The sequence below is a fragment of the Helianthus annuus genome, chromosome 11 (genome assembly GCF_002127325.2).
Source record: "Helianthus annuus cultivar XRQ/B chromosome 11, HanXRQr2.0-SUNRISE, whole genome shotgun sequence".
Lineage (NCBI taxonomy): Eukaryota > Viridiplantae > Streptophyta > Magnoliopsida > Asterales > Asteraceae > Helianthus > Helianthus annuus.
Genome location: NC_035443.2, coordinates 140,197,484 through 140,215,240, shown reverse-complemented (window position 1 = coordinate 140,215,240; position 17,757 = coordinate 140,197,484). Strand labels below are relative to the sequence as shown.

General features: G+C 41.5%; 1 protein-coding gene across 1 annotated transcript; it reads right to left on the bottom strand.

Annotated features, from left to right (window-relative positions):
* Window positions 1-14,890: 14,890 nt before the first annotated feature.
* LOC110888485 (extensin-like) lies at window positions 14,891-16,029 on the bottom strand. Its single transcript, XM_022136010.1, has 2 exons — window positions 15,354-16,029; window positions 14,891-15,240 (listed from the first exon to the last, which is right to left on the bottom strand). The coding sequence occupies exons 1-2, from the start codon at window positions 16,027-16,029 to the stop codon at window positions 14,891-14,893; spliced, it is 1,026 nt and encodes a 341-aa protein (XP_021991702.1).
* Between the last annotated feature and the right edge of the window lie 1,728 nt (window positions 16,030-17,757).

Genomic DNA, 17,757 nt, shown 5'->3' with positions numbered 1-17,757 from the left:
GCCACATTCAGCGCGGCAGTGCTCACAGCACGCGCCTCCTCCGCATCAGCGGCCTTGACCTTCTCAGCCTCAAGGTCAATCTCCAAAGACTCGCATCTGTCGATTTGCTCATTCAAGCGACGTTTGAGTTCCGCTATCTCAACGTCCTTGGCATGGAGATCCTTGTCCTTGTTGGACAATTGCACCTTGGCTTCAGTCAGCTCAACCTAAAAATTGGCAAACGCCTTGAGAATTGACTTAAAGAAATCTCATAAACAAAAAAGGGAAGAGCGAGAATCAGTAGAACTAACCTCCATTTGCTGCAAGGCAGCTCTTTCACCCTGCGCTTCCTCCACCTTTGAGGTCAAGTCCGCAACTTTAGCCTCAAGATCAACGATCTTCTGTCGTAGTGCATAAGCACGATCGTTGTCTTGGGCGCATATACGCTTGAACTCGGCCTTCTCCTTGGCCAGTTGCTCCTCAACATTGTGGAGTTTTTTCTGCAGCCCCTCGCGGCCCCATTCTTCAGCCTTCTTGTCAGCCTCAAACTTGGCTCTCTCCTCACCAAACGCGGTTTTCGACTTTTCGAATTCAGCAATACGTTTCAGCATACGCTCGCGATAAGCCTCCCAGTCGGCACGCTCCCTAACCATCGTTCGCCATTCGCGAACTATTTGATGGTTGGCAGCACGAGCGTTGGCCTCACCAAGAATATAAGTACGATACAACATTTCGTGAGGTTTCGCCCTTTGCCGATGGACTTCAGCAGGTGTAAAGGAGTTCAGGAACCACTCGCGCGCAGGGCTGAACTCGATGAAAGTATCTTTCTGTTTTAAACTCCATGGGGCCTGATGAGGAGCGTCCCCACGCTCTTCTTCGGTGTAAGTTTTGTAGTAAATGTCCCCAACGGTGTCCTTCGCACCTATCACATTGGGGTTATAACCCCCAGCTCCACCAGAACTCGCGCCGCTTGAGGAGAAGCGGCTGGAACCCTTGGAAGTAGTAACAGGACCGGTGTTGGTTGGTTTGGTGACCTCAGGACCTGGAGGTTTAAGAGGCTGATCCATAGCCTTTTTCGCCGATAGCTCCTTCTCCAAGGCCCGTTTCCTCGCCACTTCAGCCAACCTCTCCTGCTCCGCCCTACGCTTCCTTTCTTCTTCCTCCTTCCTTTCCCTCTCCTCCTCCTTCCTCTTCTCTTCTTCCTTTTTCTTCTTCTCCTCCGCAATCTTCTTCTCCTCTTCTTTCTTACGCGCCTCCTCCACCTTTCGCTGCGCCTCAGCCGCCTTCGCGGCGTCCTGGGCTGCAGTGTCAGTAGGCTTGACGGTTATCTTGGGCCTCTTTACCCCAGCTTCACTGAATGTAACCGCCTTTTCAGGGGTCTTCTTCTTGATCTCTGCAAAATAAGGCAAGTGTATGTAAGCAAAGAGGTTTTTTAGAAAAGAGAAGAAAAGAAGGAACATACCAGGAGAAAATTGGTACAACGAACGCAGCCTGCTGGTCTTCCCTATCGCAGGTATCACCACAGATGTAGGCGCGGAAGCCACACCAGTCGTAGCCTCGCTCCTACCCCTCTTCCGCCCAATAAGTTGGGCACCAGCATCTTCCTCCTCTTCTACATCTTCGGGAAAACTGGGGGTCGCGCCAGCATCTGGGTTACGAGAACCCGCGCTCCCAGAACTCTTCGACCCACCAGCACCAGTTTTCCCCTTAGCTGCATGTGATAAACCTTCATATGAGTCACTGATTATCACATAGTCGCCTAAATCACGTTGACGAAGGCGAAGAGTACCTTTGACAGCAGCAGACGTTGCGCGACTAGGGCCGGTGCCCTTACTGGTCACCTCAGGCTCCACCTTCTTCTTCTTCACCGGCTTTTTCTTCTTCTCCTCGGGGTCAATCCCCATGTCGCGCAACACACCTGCAAAGATTTCAGACCAAGAGCTTAGCTCGCCGTTGGAAGAACCTACAGACTCCTCGCTGGAAAGATAGAAAGTTTCTTTCCCAGCGAGAGTCACAGAGCGCAATGGACGAGGTTTTGGGTATTGCGCACCTTCAGTAGCAGTTGGCGGCGAAGCGAAAGCATCAGCAGCTGGAAACATGAAGTTTCCTTTAATCTGGTCATACCAGCTTTCTTCATCATCGCGCACTGGGCGAACGCCCATGGAGCCACCAAACGTGGAGAAGGCAGCTTGATAGAGTTGCGCTTCTACACACAAAAATAAGTAAGTAACAAGGTAAAGCGAATACACATAGAAAAGGAACAAAGAAAAGTCTAACCTTGATCACCGATCTTCAAGACCGGAACCTCCTTGCTGCTAGGTGACCACTGGTCACTCATCTTAGCAGCAACCAAAACACTTTCCCCAAACACCCGGTTAGGGGTTGGGGTTAGCTGCTGGTACCACCGAGCAGTCTTCGGGATCGGGAGATCTTCCTTGGGTATGGCCTCAGTCCATTCCCTAAAAGGCATAGCGATTGGCAAAACTTCTTCCCTGATGAAGAAGAACTTGGGTTTCCAATCGTGGAAACTCTTAGGAGGATTCAGCAGAATCTTCTTCGCCGCACATCGGCTCGCAAACGAGAAGAACCCCATCGTTCTCTGCAACTGGTAGAAAGCACGAAACTTATCTACCGATGGCTCAATGCCATGAGACCGGCACAGGAATTCGAAGTGCCGCACCCTCACCATCCCGGGTGGGCTCATCTGGGATATATGGAAGTTATAGTAAGAGAGAATACTGCCCAGAAAATTGGTCGCCGGCAGTCGGAAGTTCCCTTGAAGAAAAAAGTCTTCATAAAGGGTGATATAACCGGGTGGTGCATCAGCCGCGGTCTGGCCCTGAGCCGGATACCGGGCATCCCACTCCGGTGGGAATCTAAAACTACGAACAATCTGTTCGAATAGACCTAAGTCCCATCTAAGGACAGGAACCGGCCCCTCCTCATTAACAGGAGCCCCTTGGTGTTCTTCACTCATGTTTTTAAGAAGATCTGGAAAAAAGGCTTGAAGAAAGTTTGAAGATTTGAAAAAATCTTGAAGAAGACGAAGAACACTTTGAAGATTCAAAGAGTTTTGAGAGAAAAGTGGAGAAGAAACGAAGAGAAGTGAGAATCTCTCACCTTCTCTTCGGATATATATACCCATCGCATTTAATGCGATGGGTAACCGTGCCGCGTTCGCCGCTAGGCTAACCAACGGGAGGTTGCCACGTCAAGCGGAAAACCAGGGGTGACGGTTACCACGCGCGCGTGGGCTTCACTCTCCTGACATGAAGTGCAATCGCCGCAGGCGGCATGATGACACCCGTGCCAGGGGTCAACTCAAACGTCGCCCTCAGCGACTTATCTCACCAACCTGTCAGAAGTTCAAATTTCGAAGTTTCCCGCCATAAAACTCAAGTAACTTCATGCAGAAGTCACATGAGTCGCGCCAGATATACGTAAACTACTATAACCTCGCGCGCTTAAAAGGCCAAACAAGAAATCACTTGACACCTGCCTAGTACCTGCGCATTGAAAACAACAGTTTTCAACGTCCACCATACAAGTCAGGATCAAAGGAACCATTTCCCCTACTCTTGTTTTTTATTAAGTCCAGAGCTCCAACCACTTGCGTTGCGCATGGTGGAGCACTGGACTGGGGGGACTTGAAGGGGTATGGTCCCAAAAAGTCGCGCAAACCTCAGATCAGGTTGCGCATGAGACCACACTCCTTAACACAACAAGGTGTTAACAACAACCTTGCGCGGCCTACATCGCTCTACGATTATCCCGCGCGAGGGAATGCACACAACAAACCCAGATATCAGCACTTAACATAAAACAATGGAAGAAATGAGCCACTCGGTAAGGAAGCGCGCGGCTACCTACAGTGGTACACAAGGTACAAGTGGCAGTAAAAGGAGCCAATGAGCGTCTAGCAGGCTCTGGTCAATCGTGCGCCACGATCGCCTGACGAGAAGTACACAAGGACGCCTACATGGCACCAATCAGAGGACGGAGACAACTGTCCCACGATCTCCACTCGTCTGCTGATGACAGAAGGACAACAAGGCCGACAACAATGACACGTGGCTCCAATCAAGGTGCGCCAGCACCGACGAGCATCTAGAAGCCACTAAGCGGTCGAGGCCAGCGAGGCAAAGAGCATATTCGTTGTTGTCCGTTTCTGGCCCAAGGCCCATCAGCCCACAACCTCTTACACCTCTCCGGCTATAAATAGAGACCTTCATGCCTCAGGTTAAACATTCTATTCTCTTGGTTCTCACTCTTTACACTTAATTACTCTCAAAGCGGTCGCTTATTCTCACGCCGGAGCCTGGTTAAGAGGGAAACCCCCACATTCCCCTCTTAACGAGTAACGGTGTTCTGTTTTGCAGGTTGATTTACCAGTCGGAGCTCAAATACCTCAAAGAAGATTAACCTCTATGATAGGAACATAAACCCTTCTAATTAATACCCTAATTAGATCAGTGTTTCTTCAGCTACGATCTTAACCCGTAGCCTACGGTAGATAGTATATAGAGACACGCACATGTTGGCAGCCGAGAGGGATTATTATAATTGACATGAGTGGGCATCTACAAATTTTTGGGGGCCAACATATAGGATTTTTGGGTGGATGATATACTTTAGGCAGCAACAATCACATGGACTTGGGGAGAGGCTTTTGTTTTAATTAATTCAACCTCACATCAATATACAAAGAGGAATAGAAGTCACGTGAGGAAGGTTTTGTTTTGTGGGGTTTAAAAAAACATCATCATGTGGACTCTTGGGGTAGCAGTACACACATGCAGCCATAATGGAAAAAGGTGGACTTCTTTGACATTCACATGGGCTTTGACGGCAAGGAAATTTGTGGGTTTTATTGATTGGCCGCCAAAACAAGAAGGGAGTCATCATCATAAAAGGAGGGCAGCCGCCATCATAAAAGGAAAAAAATCAACATCATCACTTCACGGTAAAAAGAAGGTTCGAACCAATGATGTGCGTGTGCGGCTAAACACGCGCGGCTTCCTCCTGGTGAACGGTTTTATAGGTTTTTCATGTCTGAGTTTTTTATACTTTCAATCTATGTTATTTATGTGACAGATATTTAACTTGATTGATTCAGTTAACTGGCAATTAATTATATTAAGCCTACCTTCTTTATGTCACACTCAACCCACTCAAAGTTTTGTCATCAACCGAACACGTTATAAAGAAGGAACTCAAAATATAAACAAATCACAAGTCAACCGAATCAATCAACTTACTTGGGTTTAAGTTGGTAAGGACCAGGAATGTATCGTCTTGGCAAGTTTTAGAGTCGTAAGAACCAAGCGGCTATTCACACAAGAAACGAAAAATAAGCATTTAGTTTAAAGATATATGCATGTATGCTCAATAAAGACTCAAAGCTCACTTATTGTGGGAATGGGTTTATAAGGTGATCAAGTATATATAATCAATTTTTAATAGATTTGTCATGCCTTTTCCTAATTTTCTTATTTGGTTCTTTTTATCACGACGTTATCGGTTGTAAATTTGTAAAAACATAACCTTTTAAGAACTTGTTATTCTCAAATTAAACCAAGACAAGGAAGAAAAAATAAAAAATTTTTGAAAAAAGAATTGGGGTGATTAGCGGTTCCAATAAAGTTTTGTGTAAGACTTGTTGTTAGAACTTGCAAGATTCAAGGTTTTAGCATCCCCCCCCCCTCCACTTAAATTACACATTGTCCTCAAAGTGTCCCAAAATAAGTTTTTAGGTTGATTCGGATGTGTAAAAGTGTGTTTAAAAACAATTTTTATGTTACTGGGCATCTGGCCACGACCCCGTTGTCACACCCCGATATTTCCACGTATTACCGGTGGGCCCGGTGGGGAGTATCGCGACGTAGTTGATATCATTATAGACAAGTGATCACAGTTTAATGCACAGCGGAAGTCTAAAAGTAATAATACAAACTGAATTGAAAAGTATAATAAAATATTACACAACGGTTGTAAGTGGATCCACAGGCGGATCTAAAACAGAAAGTAAATATTGTTCAACAGACTTTAAGTATTAAGAGCTTGCAAGACTCTTTAACTAATACTCAGGAGCTTCCATCCCATTTCGTGTAGTACCTGCACTTAATCTTTTTGAAAAATACGTCAGTTTACACTGGTAAATACAATTAAATGACTCTTGTGAAAGTGTTTATAAAAATTGTTTTGGATGCACAAGGCATAAAATCTTTTATAACTTGGGAAAATTATATAAAATAATCTTGTATACAGATTTACATGTTCGTCATACGTTCAGGGCCCGGAATAGAAGAGCCGGGACAAGATTAATAGACACACCACTAGTATAAGCCCACAAGAAGTTTCCTCATGAATGAGATATCGTTATACATACGCAACTGTCAGGTGTATGCCTACACCCCGTGCTTAAGTCGTGGCCATTTCAAATGAATGAGCCGAGGATATCCAGGATACGGTCATATTAACCCCCAATGCTTTGTATAAAAAAAACAGATTAAAACAGGTTATCTCAATGATTTAACCACTAATCGATTAAATATTCAATACCCGACCAAGCAGTAATAATTTACCGTATCCCAAGCCCGTATAAGGGAAAATAAGTTAAAAGTATTTACCCGAGCTAAATGTAATTTATTCTCAGTCGTATATTCTAATCAGCAAGTGCAGGGAGCTTTTACTGGGCCCCTAATCTAGAACGAAGGTTTTAATAACCTATTAGATTCCTAACGGGTCTTATTTAAGTTATAACTTTGACCGGTTAGTTTTAAAGGAAAGTTTACGGTACGAAACGCAAAATTAAGCGGTGACCGGATTGGAATGTGATTTAGACCTGACAAGTATGAAGACTTGTATATATTGGGTAAACTAAATACATTCTGGATTTTGAAGTAAAAATGATAAGGTTTGACCCGTTTCGGCTAATTCATGCAAACTAGTTACATAACCCGTATCGAACGCGTATATGCATAATGGGTAACCGGATGAGTCATATACAAGTTCCAATAGTTATTATGCTTAAAATATGTTGTGATATCAGTAGGATATCAACAATTATGCCCAAATGAATTTAAGACCAATTTAAGTCATGAAAGGGTATTTTGATCATTTTAAAATTTATAAAAAGATTTAATAGCAAACTGAGGTTCTGGTCTAAAACATTCTGCAAAAATATATGTTTTATGTTGTTACATCAGTGAGATATCATACATATGTGTGTTTAATCATTTATGGCCAAACTATGCACCGTAGGGGCATTTTGGTCATTTCACATATGCTTTTGAGGTCAAATTTGGAAGTCCGAGTTCAAGAATTATACTTACTGTTAAAGTATAAAAATCTATTTTTAAAATCAGTAGGTAACAAGTCTTAGGTGCTAAATATGGTTTTAAACCATACTATGCGCCTAATTCGCATAAAAGTCGATATTTGACGATATTTGAGATGTTTAAGGAAATCTGAGATTCTGATCAGTCTTAGCTGCTTAAAATATTTTATTCAATATATAAAATCAGTAGAAAAAGGTTTGACATGTAAATGATGTGCAAAACTCATTTTATTAGTGAAAAGGGCATTATCGTCAATTACCGAGTCCATGCTAGAACTCTATGTAATGATCAGTATAAAATTTGACCAAAAAATCTAAAATTCCCTAAGAATTATATTAAAACAGTAGGTAACAAGTTTGGTGCCAAAAATTGGGTTTAAGTATAATTTATGCTGAAAATGCAATTTAATTAACAAAAAGTTCTGTTTTACGATATCTTGCATAACTTTAGTTTGAGACCATAAACTGATGTCAAATTTTTGTGACATATTTATATATCAGTAATAAAGCTTTTTGTCCTCTCACATTTTTAAAAATCTCGTTTTAATAACAAAAGGGCATAATGGTCAATTTTAAGCAAATAACGGAACATGCAATTAATCTCTGATTTCTAAGGGACCATGTAGTATAACTTCAGAGAGTTATATTAACACATAATATGGTCTCATAGGAATCCTAAGGCATAATTAAACTAAGCTAATTCGGGTCAGAACTGAAACTCAAAGCAAAAGTCTACTTTTGCAACTTTCAGTTGCGAACCGAGCCTAATCTCAGAATTGTCAGGTTGAACATGCCTAAACATGTTCTTATATTATTTACCAAGTTATTTAAGTGATAAAATGTATTTTATAGCTTCTACATTATCAGTTATGATTTATTTTGTAAAAACTGACTCGTTTGACTTTTCTGTTAAGTAGTTTGACCTGACAGTTGACCAAGTAAATGTGATAATTCGGAGGTGCCCTTTTAAGGGTTTAACACCTACATAATTACCAACACATAGCCACTTTCAATTCGAATAATGGCTGGACCGTTAGTGATTAATCACAAAGTCGAAGCGTAACTACGATATCTTTGACTTTCGGTCATTAAACTAACAAAAGCTTAACTACAGAAGCTAAGAACACTTACAAAGGTCCTTAGCACGAAGATTTGAACTATTAGAGCTTCCTTAATGCTTAGGATGCTCCAGAGAACTCAGTTTGAGAGTTTGAAATCTGATTTTGAAAATGGCAAGTTCAAATGCTCAATCTTGGGCTCTATATATAGGAGAGGAGGATGGATCAAGATTAATCCAAGTGTCCCCAGGTGAAATTTGATGCTTCCAAGTGTCTAGTGGTTTTACAAAACTGTTAACTTGCTGCTGAATTCGAAACAGGTTGTAGAGAATCAAGAAATATTTGCAGGTAATGCATGCTGGCAGCTGCCAGTACCAGCTGAAAAACAGTCCCGCCCGCGTGTCGCGCTAAGCGCAGGGGAACCCTGCGCGACACGCGGGGGAGTGAAAATTCAAAAGTTGTTTTGTTGTTTACCAAATCAGTCCCTGCACTTCCAAAGCTCGATAATCTGACACTTTTAGCATGGGGGTCCACAAATTCAGGTTTGTATGATCTTGGGAGTATGGCCATGCATAAAGAGGTCTTGGACATATTGAAAATGGTTCCCGAATGAAGAATTCTTACTTTTATACTTTTGACCCTTATTCTTGATAATTGCAAATTATATTACATAATTGCACCAGATCTTTAATAAATCATTATCTGATGTACATGAGGGTATAACAATATACTATGAAGCTTCGAGAACGTTAAAAGGTCACTCAGAGGTAAGAATTAACATGTTAACACTTTTAACCCCTGTGCTACGTAACATTTGATTTTTAAGCACAAACGGTTTCTTGTGTCCGTCAATTTATTCAATTACGAATACGAACATCTTATGAGGTCATTCAGAGGCACAAGTTTAGCATGTTGACGCTTTTGGTCCTTCTATTTACATCTTTTCACTGTTTGACAACTTTAGTCCCTCCAGTTATCTTTTTAACATGATTAGGGTTTATGATACGTGTCACCACTGTATCAGACATGATTTTTGCGAGGTGTTACATCCTCTCCCCCTTAAAAGAAATCTCGACCTTGAGATTTCTGAAATAAATGAGGGTATTTTTGTTTCATCGTGGATTCAACCTCCCACGTATATTATGGGCATCTACGGGCATCCCATTTCACTTTGACGATCGGCACATTCTTTCTTCGAAGCTTCTTAACCTGTCGATCTTCGATCGACAAAGGTTTTTGAACGAAATTCAAGCTTTCGTCAATTTGCACGTCCTTATAGGACATTGCTAGCGATTCATCGGCTAGACATTTCTTTAAGTTGTAGATGTGGAACACATTGTGAATTCCACTAAGCTCTTCAGGTAGATTCAGCTTGTAAGCCACACTTCCGACACATTCGATAATCTCGAATGGTCCAATATATCTTGGGCTCAGCTTGCCCTTTTTGCCAAATCGCATCACCCTTTCCAGGGTGACACCTTGAGTAGTACCATATCACCAACTTCAAATTTTAGAGGTTTGCGCCTTTTGTCTGCGTAGCTCTTCTGCCTATCCCTGGCAGCTTTGAGAAGATCACGAATCTGAACTATCTTATCCGTCATCTCGAGGACTATATCAGGTCCTGATAGTTGGGTTTCTCCAACTTCCGCCCAGTAAACTAGCGTTCTGCACTTTCTTCCATACAAGGCCTCAAAAGGCGCGACTTGGATACTTGAATGATAACTATTATTTTATGAAAATTCAATCAAAAGAAGATGGTCATCCCAACTTCCACCCAAGTCAATAACACAAGCCCTGAGCATATCTTCCAGCGTTTGAATCGTACGCTCGCTTTGGCCATCCGTCTGAGGATGATAAGCAGTGCTGAAATTTAAACGAGTGCCTAAAGATTGCTGAAAGGTTTTCCAAAAGTGAGACGTGTACCTAGTATCCCTGTCGGAGATAATAGATACCGGCACTCTGTGGAGAGATACTATCTCATCCACGTATAGCTGAGCCAGCTTATCGGAGCTGTGCGTTTCTTTAATAGGCAAGAAGTTAGCTGACTTGGTCAGTCTGTCGACTATAACCCAAATAGTATCATTCTCGTGCTTTGTCCTTGGTAACTTAGTGATAAAATCCATAGTTACCATTTCCCACTTCCAGGTGGGAAGTTCAGGCTGTTGCAGCAAACCTGACGGCTTTTGATGCTCGGCTTTAACCTGTGCGCATGTCAGACATTTAGCCACATAAGTGGCTATAGATTTCTTCAAACCTATCCACCAATAATTTGCCTTTAGATCCTGGTACATCTTATCACTGCCTAGATGGACTGAATATTTTGAACTATGAGCTTCTTGGAGGATCACATCTCTAAGTCCTCCATGGATTGGAACCCAGATTCGACAATTTAATCTAAGGATTCCATCCTTGCCATACGACAATTGATCAGCGGTTACACCTAACTTCTCATTCGGAAAGTTAGTTTCTAATACAGCTTCCTTTTGAGCAGCTAACAACCTTTCATTCAAGTTGTTCCTTAACTCGATGCTTTTAGCGTTGATCCTTATTTGTTTAATCCTTTCTTTTCTGCTCAAAGCATCAGCAACCACATTTGCTTTGCCTGGATGGTAGCGAATTTCGCAATCATAATCATTCAAAGTCTCCATCCAACGACGTTGCCTCATGTTAAGATCTTTTTGGTTAAACAAGTGTTGAAGGCTTTTATGGTCTGAATAGATTACTCACTTGGTTCCATATAGATAATGGCTCCAAAGCTTTAGTGCAAATACAACGACACCCAATTCCAAATCATGGGTGGTGTAGTTCTTTTCGTGCACCTTTAATTTTCGTGAAGCATAGGCAATAACCTTGCCTCTCTGCATGAGCACACAACCCATACCTGTGTGCGATGCGTCGCAGTACACAACAAACTCTTCAATCCCTTCTGGCAATGTCAACACCAGAGCATTGCTTAATTTCTTCTTGAGGATCTCAAAAGATTCTTGTTGCTTGGGACCCAGTCAAACTTTAAATTCTTGCGAGTTAGCGAAGTTAGAGGTGCAGCAATCCTAGAAAAAATTTCAATGAAACGTCTGTAGTATCCTGCTAGACCCAAAAAGCTGCGAATCTCTGTAGGTGTTTTTGGTGCTTGCCAATTCATAATCGCTTCAATATTGTCAGGATCCACCTGGATTCCATGCTCACTCACTACATGCCCAAGAAATTGGACTTCTCGGAGCCAGAATTCACATTTAGAGAACTTTGCATAAAGCTTCTCTTGTTGCATAAGTTCATGAATACATCGGAGATGTTTTTCATGATCGGCTTGATTCTTCGAATAAATAAGTATGTCATCAATAAAAATAATGACAAACTTGTCTAGATATGGCTTGCAAACGCGATTCATGAGATCCATGAATGCTGCAGGTGCATTAGTGAGCCCGAAAGGCATCACTAAGAACTCGTAGTGGCTATATCGAGTCCTGAATGCAGTCTTATGCACATCTTCGGTTCTGACCTTCAGCTGATGGTATCCCGACCTTAAGTCGATCTTTGAAAAGTAACTTGCCCCTTGAAGTTGATCGAACAGATCGTCGATCCTGGGTAATGGATATCGGTTCTTGATTGTAACTTTGTTCAGCTCACGATAATCAATGCATAAACGCGTTGATCCATCCTTCTTTTTCACAAATAGGATCAGCGCTCCCCAAGGGGACGAGCTAGGTCAAATAAAACCCTTCTCCAACAAATCATCCAACTAAGTCCTTAACTCTTTCATCTCAGTCGGTGCCAACCGATAAGGTGCTCTTGCAACTGGTGCTGCTCCAGGAATAATATCGATCCTGAATTCCACATGCCTGTCTGGAGGTAAACCAGGTAATTCTTCAGGAAAAACATCTGAATATTCAGAAATAACAGGAATATCTTCAATCTTAGGCTTTGGCTCGTCTATAGTCACTTGTGCCATGTAAATGACACAACCTTTCTTCAAACACTTTGATGCTTTAAGCATAGATACTTGTTTAGGCAATCCGTACTGCGTATCTCCATGAATTGTTAATGGCTCACCGTAAGGAGTCTTGATAACCATTTGCTTCTTATCACATACAATTTAGGCTTGGTTACGAGACAACCAATCCATGCCTATCACTATATCGAATCCTGCCAATTTCAACGGAAGCAAAGACAACGGAAAAGAGTGATTCCTAATGGATATAAACATCCATCTAAGATTGTTGAAGCAGTTTCTATGGTACCATCAGCCAATTCTACCTCATATTTTATGCTTAGAGTTTTAACAGACAGATTTAACAGTTTACAAAATTTATTGTCTACAAAAGACTTATCTGCACCAGAATCAAATAAAACTCTAGCATATACATCATTAATAAGGAATGTACCTGTTATAACGTTATCATTTTGCATAGCCTCCTGAGCATTCATTTGGAAGACTCGTGCATTAGTCTTCTTGGCCTCTTCAGGCCTCTTTGGGTTTTTTGGACAATTGGTCTTTATGTGCCCCTTCTCGTTGCAACCATTACAGGTTGCATCTTTCATTTTCTTGCAATCCAAAGTTCTATGCTCTTTTGACTTGCAAATCCCACAAACTTTAGACTTCGTTTGCGATTGTGATTGCGATTGCGATTCGAGTCTGCATTTCCCAAAATGGTGCTTCTGGCAGGTTTTACACTTAGGCTTCTCACCTGACTACTGGGAGTCCTTCTTAAACTCAGAACTCTTCCTATGCTCAGAGTTACCTTTTCTTTTCTTATCGGAGCGATAAGAACTCTCATCCTCCCGTTTCCGCTTTTCTTCATCCGAAGCTTTGGCATATTTCTTTCTGAGTGCATCGAGTGTGAGAGATAGAGACAGATCCACCACTGAACTGTATGTGGTAGGTCTGGATGCTTTCACATTTCCCTTGATTTCTGGAGCCAGGCCTCCAATAAAACGTGCTATGCGCTTTGGTTCCGGTGTGACCAAATAAGGAACCAATCGGGACATGGTGTTGAAGCTTGTAACATACGCCTGACAATCCAAATTCTTCATGACCAGAGTCAAGAAGTCAATTTCGATTTTCTCTACCTCATGCTGAGGACAGAACTTTTCCTTGACCAGTGCAACAAATTGATCCCAAGACAAATTATACAATGGGATCTTCCCTGTGGCTTGGATTAACGACCTCCACCAAGCCAAAGCTTCACCTTTAAATGATTATGAAACAAACTTCACAATATCCTGTTCCACACAACCACTGATATCAACTACAATATCCATCTCATCGAGCCATGTCATACAGTCAATGGCTCTTTTTTCTCCTGTAAAGTCCCTTGGCTTGCAAGAGATGAAGTACTTGTAAGAGCAGGTCTTGACACGTGGCTCCTGATTAAGCACAATTTGTTTCGATGGTATACTTTTCTGATTCGACGAGTGACGAGAATTATCTTTATTTGACTTATGCGTTTTAGAAGGGGGCTTACTATGAGCCACAGTTTGAGTCTTTGTGCGAGTATTACTGGTTCTTTGAACTGTCTGTCAATGGCTCTAGTAACAACATTGTCTATCAATGCTTGTAGATCTGCACCAGCTACATTTATTCTGGTGGTATCATTTCTCTCCCTTGGATGACTATTAACCTCTTCTGATTCAGACATGCTGAAGCTTGATTGCTATAAAATAATTGACAAAAATTTATTCAGAGGTTTATTATGGAATCATCAATTTCGATGATTCATTAACCATGGTAAACATAGACCATATTGGTTAATTTGTTAATCATATTTATTTTAAATTTTTCATTATAAATTATCCCAGTTATATATCATTAAGGATATTAAAGTGGCACAAAAGGCCTAGTCACGAGGACAATTTTAAATTTATAAGCCATGATCTCATAGGATCGAGGCATTAAGGCTCGAACATAGTTCATCACCCTTTTCTTGATAGGAAGTCATAGACTACACTGTCATTTTTAAATATGGCCCGTAGGCACTTCATCACTAATGCATTTTTTAATCATCAAGTTAGACAAGGAATTGGAAAAATCCAATATAAGGATGACTAGCGTGACTTTATCGAATCACATTTTCCAGGAGTGCTAACATGTTCTCAGATGTTAACAGAGATTTGAATCTTAAAAAGGTTTTTACCATCATGGCCATGTCTAAAATGACATATGGGCTAGGTTATACCCTCAAGATTTTCTTTTAATATTTAATGGCAGATCAATTGTAAATTGGAATGATATTTTGATTTGTTTTATATAGTACATGCATATAAAGACAAATAAAAATTTTAAAATGAAACATTCCATAAATTGTCTTAAGAAGTACAATAGTTGCCCTAAATGGGACTTTAAATAACTAACTTGTCCACGCAACCAAATACATAAATGAAATGTCCACGTAGGGACTTAATTGAAAATGAAATTACAAAACAATAAATAAGGATTTCTAATAATCCCTCTTCTTCTTCCCCTTAATAAGGCTTGCCAAACCCTTTAGTAGACCGCGGCGGCGCCTACGCTCTTCGTCTACCCTTTGTTCCACCTCGTGCAACCTCTGGAGGATTTCTTGCTGCTGCGGTGGTTGAATTTGTGGTGGCTGCGGGTCTGTTGCTGCTGAGGTTGAGGAGGCGGTGGGTATTGATACCCATATGCAGGGTACCCAATTGGGTACATAGCTGGAAAGGGTCCAGGGTAGAGAGCATTGTAGTTCGCTGCCTCAATGTACGGGTCAATGGCAGGGGCATTGTTGTAGCTATAACCCGAATAAGCTTGCTGCTCGAACGGGTTGTACCCAGCTGCACCTGGGTAAGAAGGAATTGGCTTTTTATAACCCATGTGTGGTGCTGGTTCGACTGGTACAGAGTCGACTTCAGAAACTGCATTTGAAGGCCCACCCATTTGCGGGTCTTCATAGAGCGGTGGGTAGTTGCTGCTACTGGAGTGTTGGGGGTGCTGAAATGGAAACCCCCATGCATGGACATCCGTGCACCTCTTCTGCGCCTCAGTGGTTGTGGAGGCGGTTGCTGCTCCGGCGCTAGCGGTGGCGGTGGCGTGACCGCCGGAAAATGCGGGTCCTTAGAAGGGACCTGCTGGTGTGGTGGCGAGTTGCGGTGAGGGGGGGTATACTCCCACTTGTATGAAGCCCATCTTTCGGCCCAAATATCAGGGCCCCTGTAAGGCGAACCATGGAAGGATGATCCGCTAGATATATCAATGGGATGCATCGACTTCCCAGATGGTGGCATCTCAGGATCTGGATCTTCGTCCACATACATGTTTTGGATTTCAGGGAAATGATCAGCTGGTCCCAAAGGGTTTTGACCCTCTGGTTCTTCTATCTGGTTCATCGGGTTGAACCGGCTTTGAAAATAAGGTGTCGGGTTCTGGAATGAATGGTGCGAACCCGATCGTTGCAGAGGAATGTAAGAGTGGTGAGAATCGCTGGGCTCGTCCTCCTGCTGTGGCCCAAAGGAATGGTGATAGGATGGTGAGGAGCTGAGCGAGACATAACGCCTCGCAGGCTCAAGATATGTCCTCCAGTCTTCGTGAGGACTTGATCCGTATGAAGCGGATGGTGTACGCCGGTGTGATAGTCCGGCTTCATGGTCGTTCCTAGTAATTGGAGCTTTTCCTCTTCCTCCTCGGCCTCTCACCCTTGGCGGCATTTTCGCTTTTGATCCTGTCAAAACGAAAGAAACAACAAAAGACAAAAGCCAATTAAGATTAGGATTAATCCTAAGTCCTTTGCCTAGACTCGGAAGTCAAGGAATGTGCAACTGTGCCATTGAGATTAAACATAAAAGGCTAGTGTTTAATTCCCTCAATGTTGGCTCTGATACCAACCTGTCACACCCCGATATTTCCACGTATTACCAGTGGGCTGGTGGGGAGTATCGTGACGTAGTTGATATCATTATAGACAAGTGATCACAGTTTAATACACAGCGGAAGTCAAAAAGTAATAATACAAACTGAATTGAAAAGTATAATAAAATATTACACAACGGTTGTAAGTGGATCCACAGGCGGATCTAAAACAGAAAGTAAATATTGTTCAACAGACTTTAAGTATTAAGAGCTTGCAAGACTCTTTAACTAATACTCAGGAGCTTCCAGCCCATTTCGTGTAGTACCTGCACTTAATCTTTTTGAAAAATACGTCAATTTACACTGGTAAATTGTAACGCCTCGCTTTTCGCAGCTTTCTGTTTTTAGAAAGTTCATCTAGTAATTCTATTTTCGGAAACCTGTTTCCTTTGTAATCGTATTTCATTTCAAGCTATTGTAAATCCGAGATTTGATCGTAATGAAAGGAATCTTTTATATGAAATATACATCGTTTATACATTATTTATACATTGATACATTCGTTTGTTTGACACATGATTCATAATTCGCATAAACATAAGCTTAACTCGTAAACAATGATCGTGTATTCGTAATCCCTAAATCTTCATACATTCAAACACTTGATTATTCGATTATAAGATTAAGTTGTATGTTTTTTTTTCACTTGAATTTACCAAACTATAAACCATACATACTTGTTACATTTTATGTGTTTTACACACCTATGTTATCACACTTTTGCTAAATTAAAACATGTCATTTATGCATTCTGGACATTGTTACAAGTTACATACATACTAGACACCATGTAACACTTTATTAAACATCAAATCTATACCTTCTAATGTAAAAAAATAAAATAAAACAAAAATTATAGGGCTGTTAACAGCCTTGCATCAGCCCACTTAAATTCTTTGTTTTGAGTTATTCAGCTCACTAAACACTTCCAAAGCCCAACCCAGTGAAACCCTAATCCATACCCTATATAAGTCAAGCCTCCCCCAAGCATTTTTCACTTTCTAAACACTCTCCATTTACTCTCAAACACTCCAAACCGTAGCTGACTTCTGAAGTTCGAGCAGATTGATACTACTTCACTAAAGTGAGCATAACTCACTCAATTCTTATCTGATTTACTCGATTCTTTTTGCTACTTCTTTGTATTGACCTTAGCTACGTTTCCATGGGTTTTCCCTGGAAAACCAGTGCCTGGAATGTCGCCAAAAGGGCTCCAAAGTTGACTGATTTTTCTGTTCATGTTTCAAGCTTTGATAAACTTGTTTAAACTTGAGGAAACTCATCTCAAACCTATGTCCTTATGCTTATAACCACATCTATGGTTAGTTAGGCATAAAAACAAGGTTGAGACATTCAAAATTAGAGGTATAAACCTCACAAACTTTCTGTTTTGTTCAAGGGTTTAACCCACAAGTGATGTTCAAGTTCAAGACTTGATGTTTGTGTGATTTAGGATTAACTTGGGTTATCCTATTTAAAAATCCACACATTGCTTGATGATTTCTCATAGATTAGTTGTTCATATT

Bases quoted from the DNA above. Each gene is read 5' to 3' on its own strand.
- LOC110888485 (XM_022136010.1), bottom strand. From the start codon at position 16,029: ATGCCGCCAAGGGTGAGAGGCCGAGGAGGAAGAGGAAAAGCTCCAATT. The intron at 15,241-15,353 runs GTGCACGGATGT...CTTCAAATGCAG, and splicing joins ACCACTGAGGCGCAGAAGAG to TTTCTGAAGTCGACTCTGTA.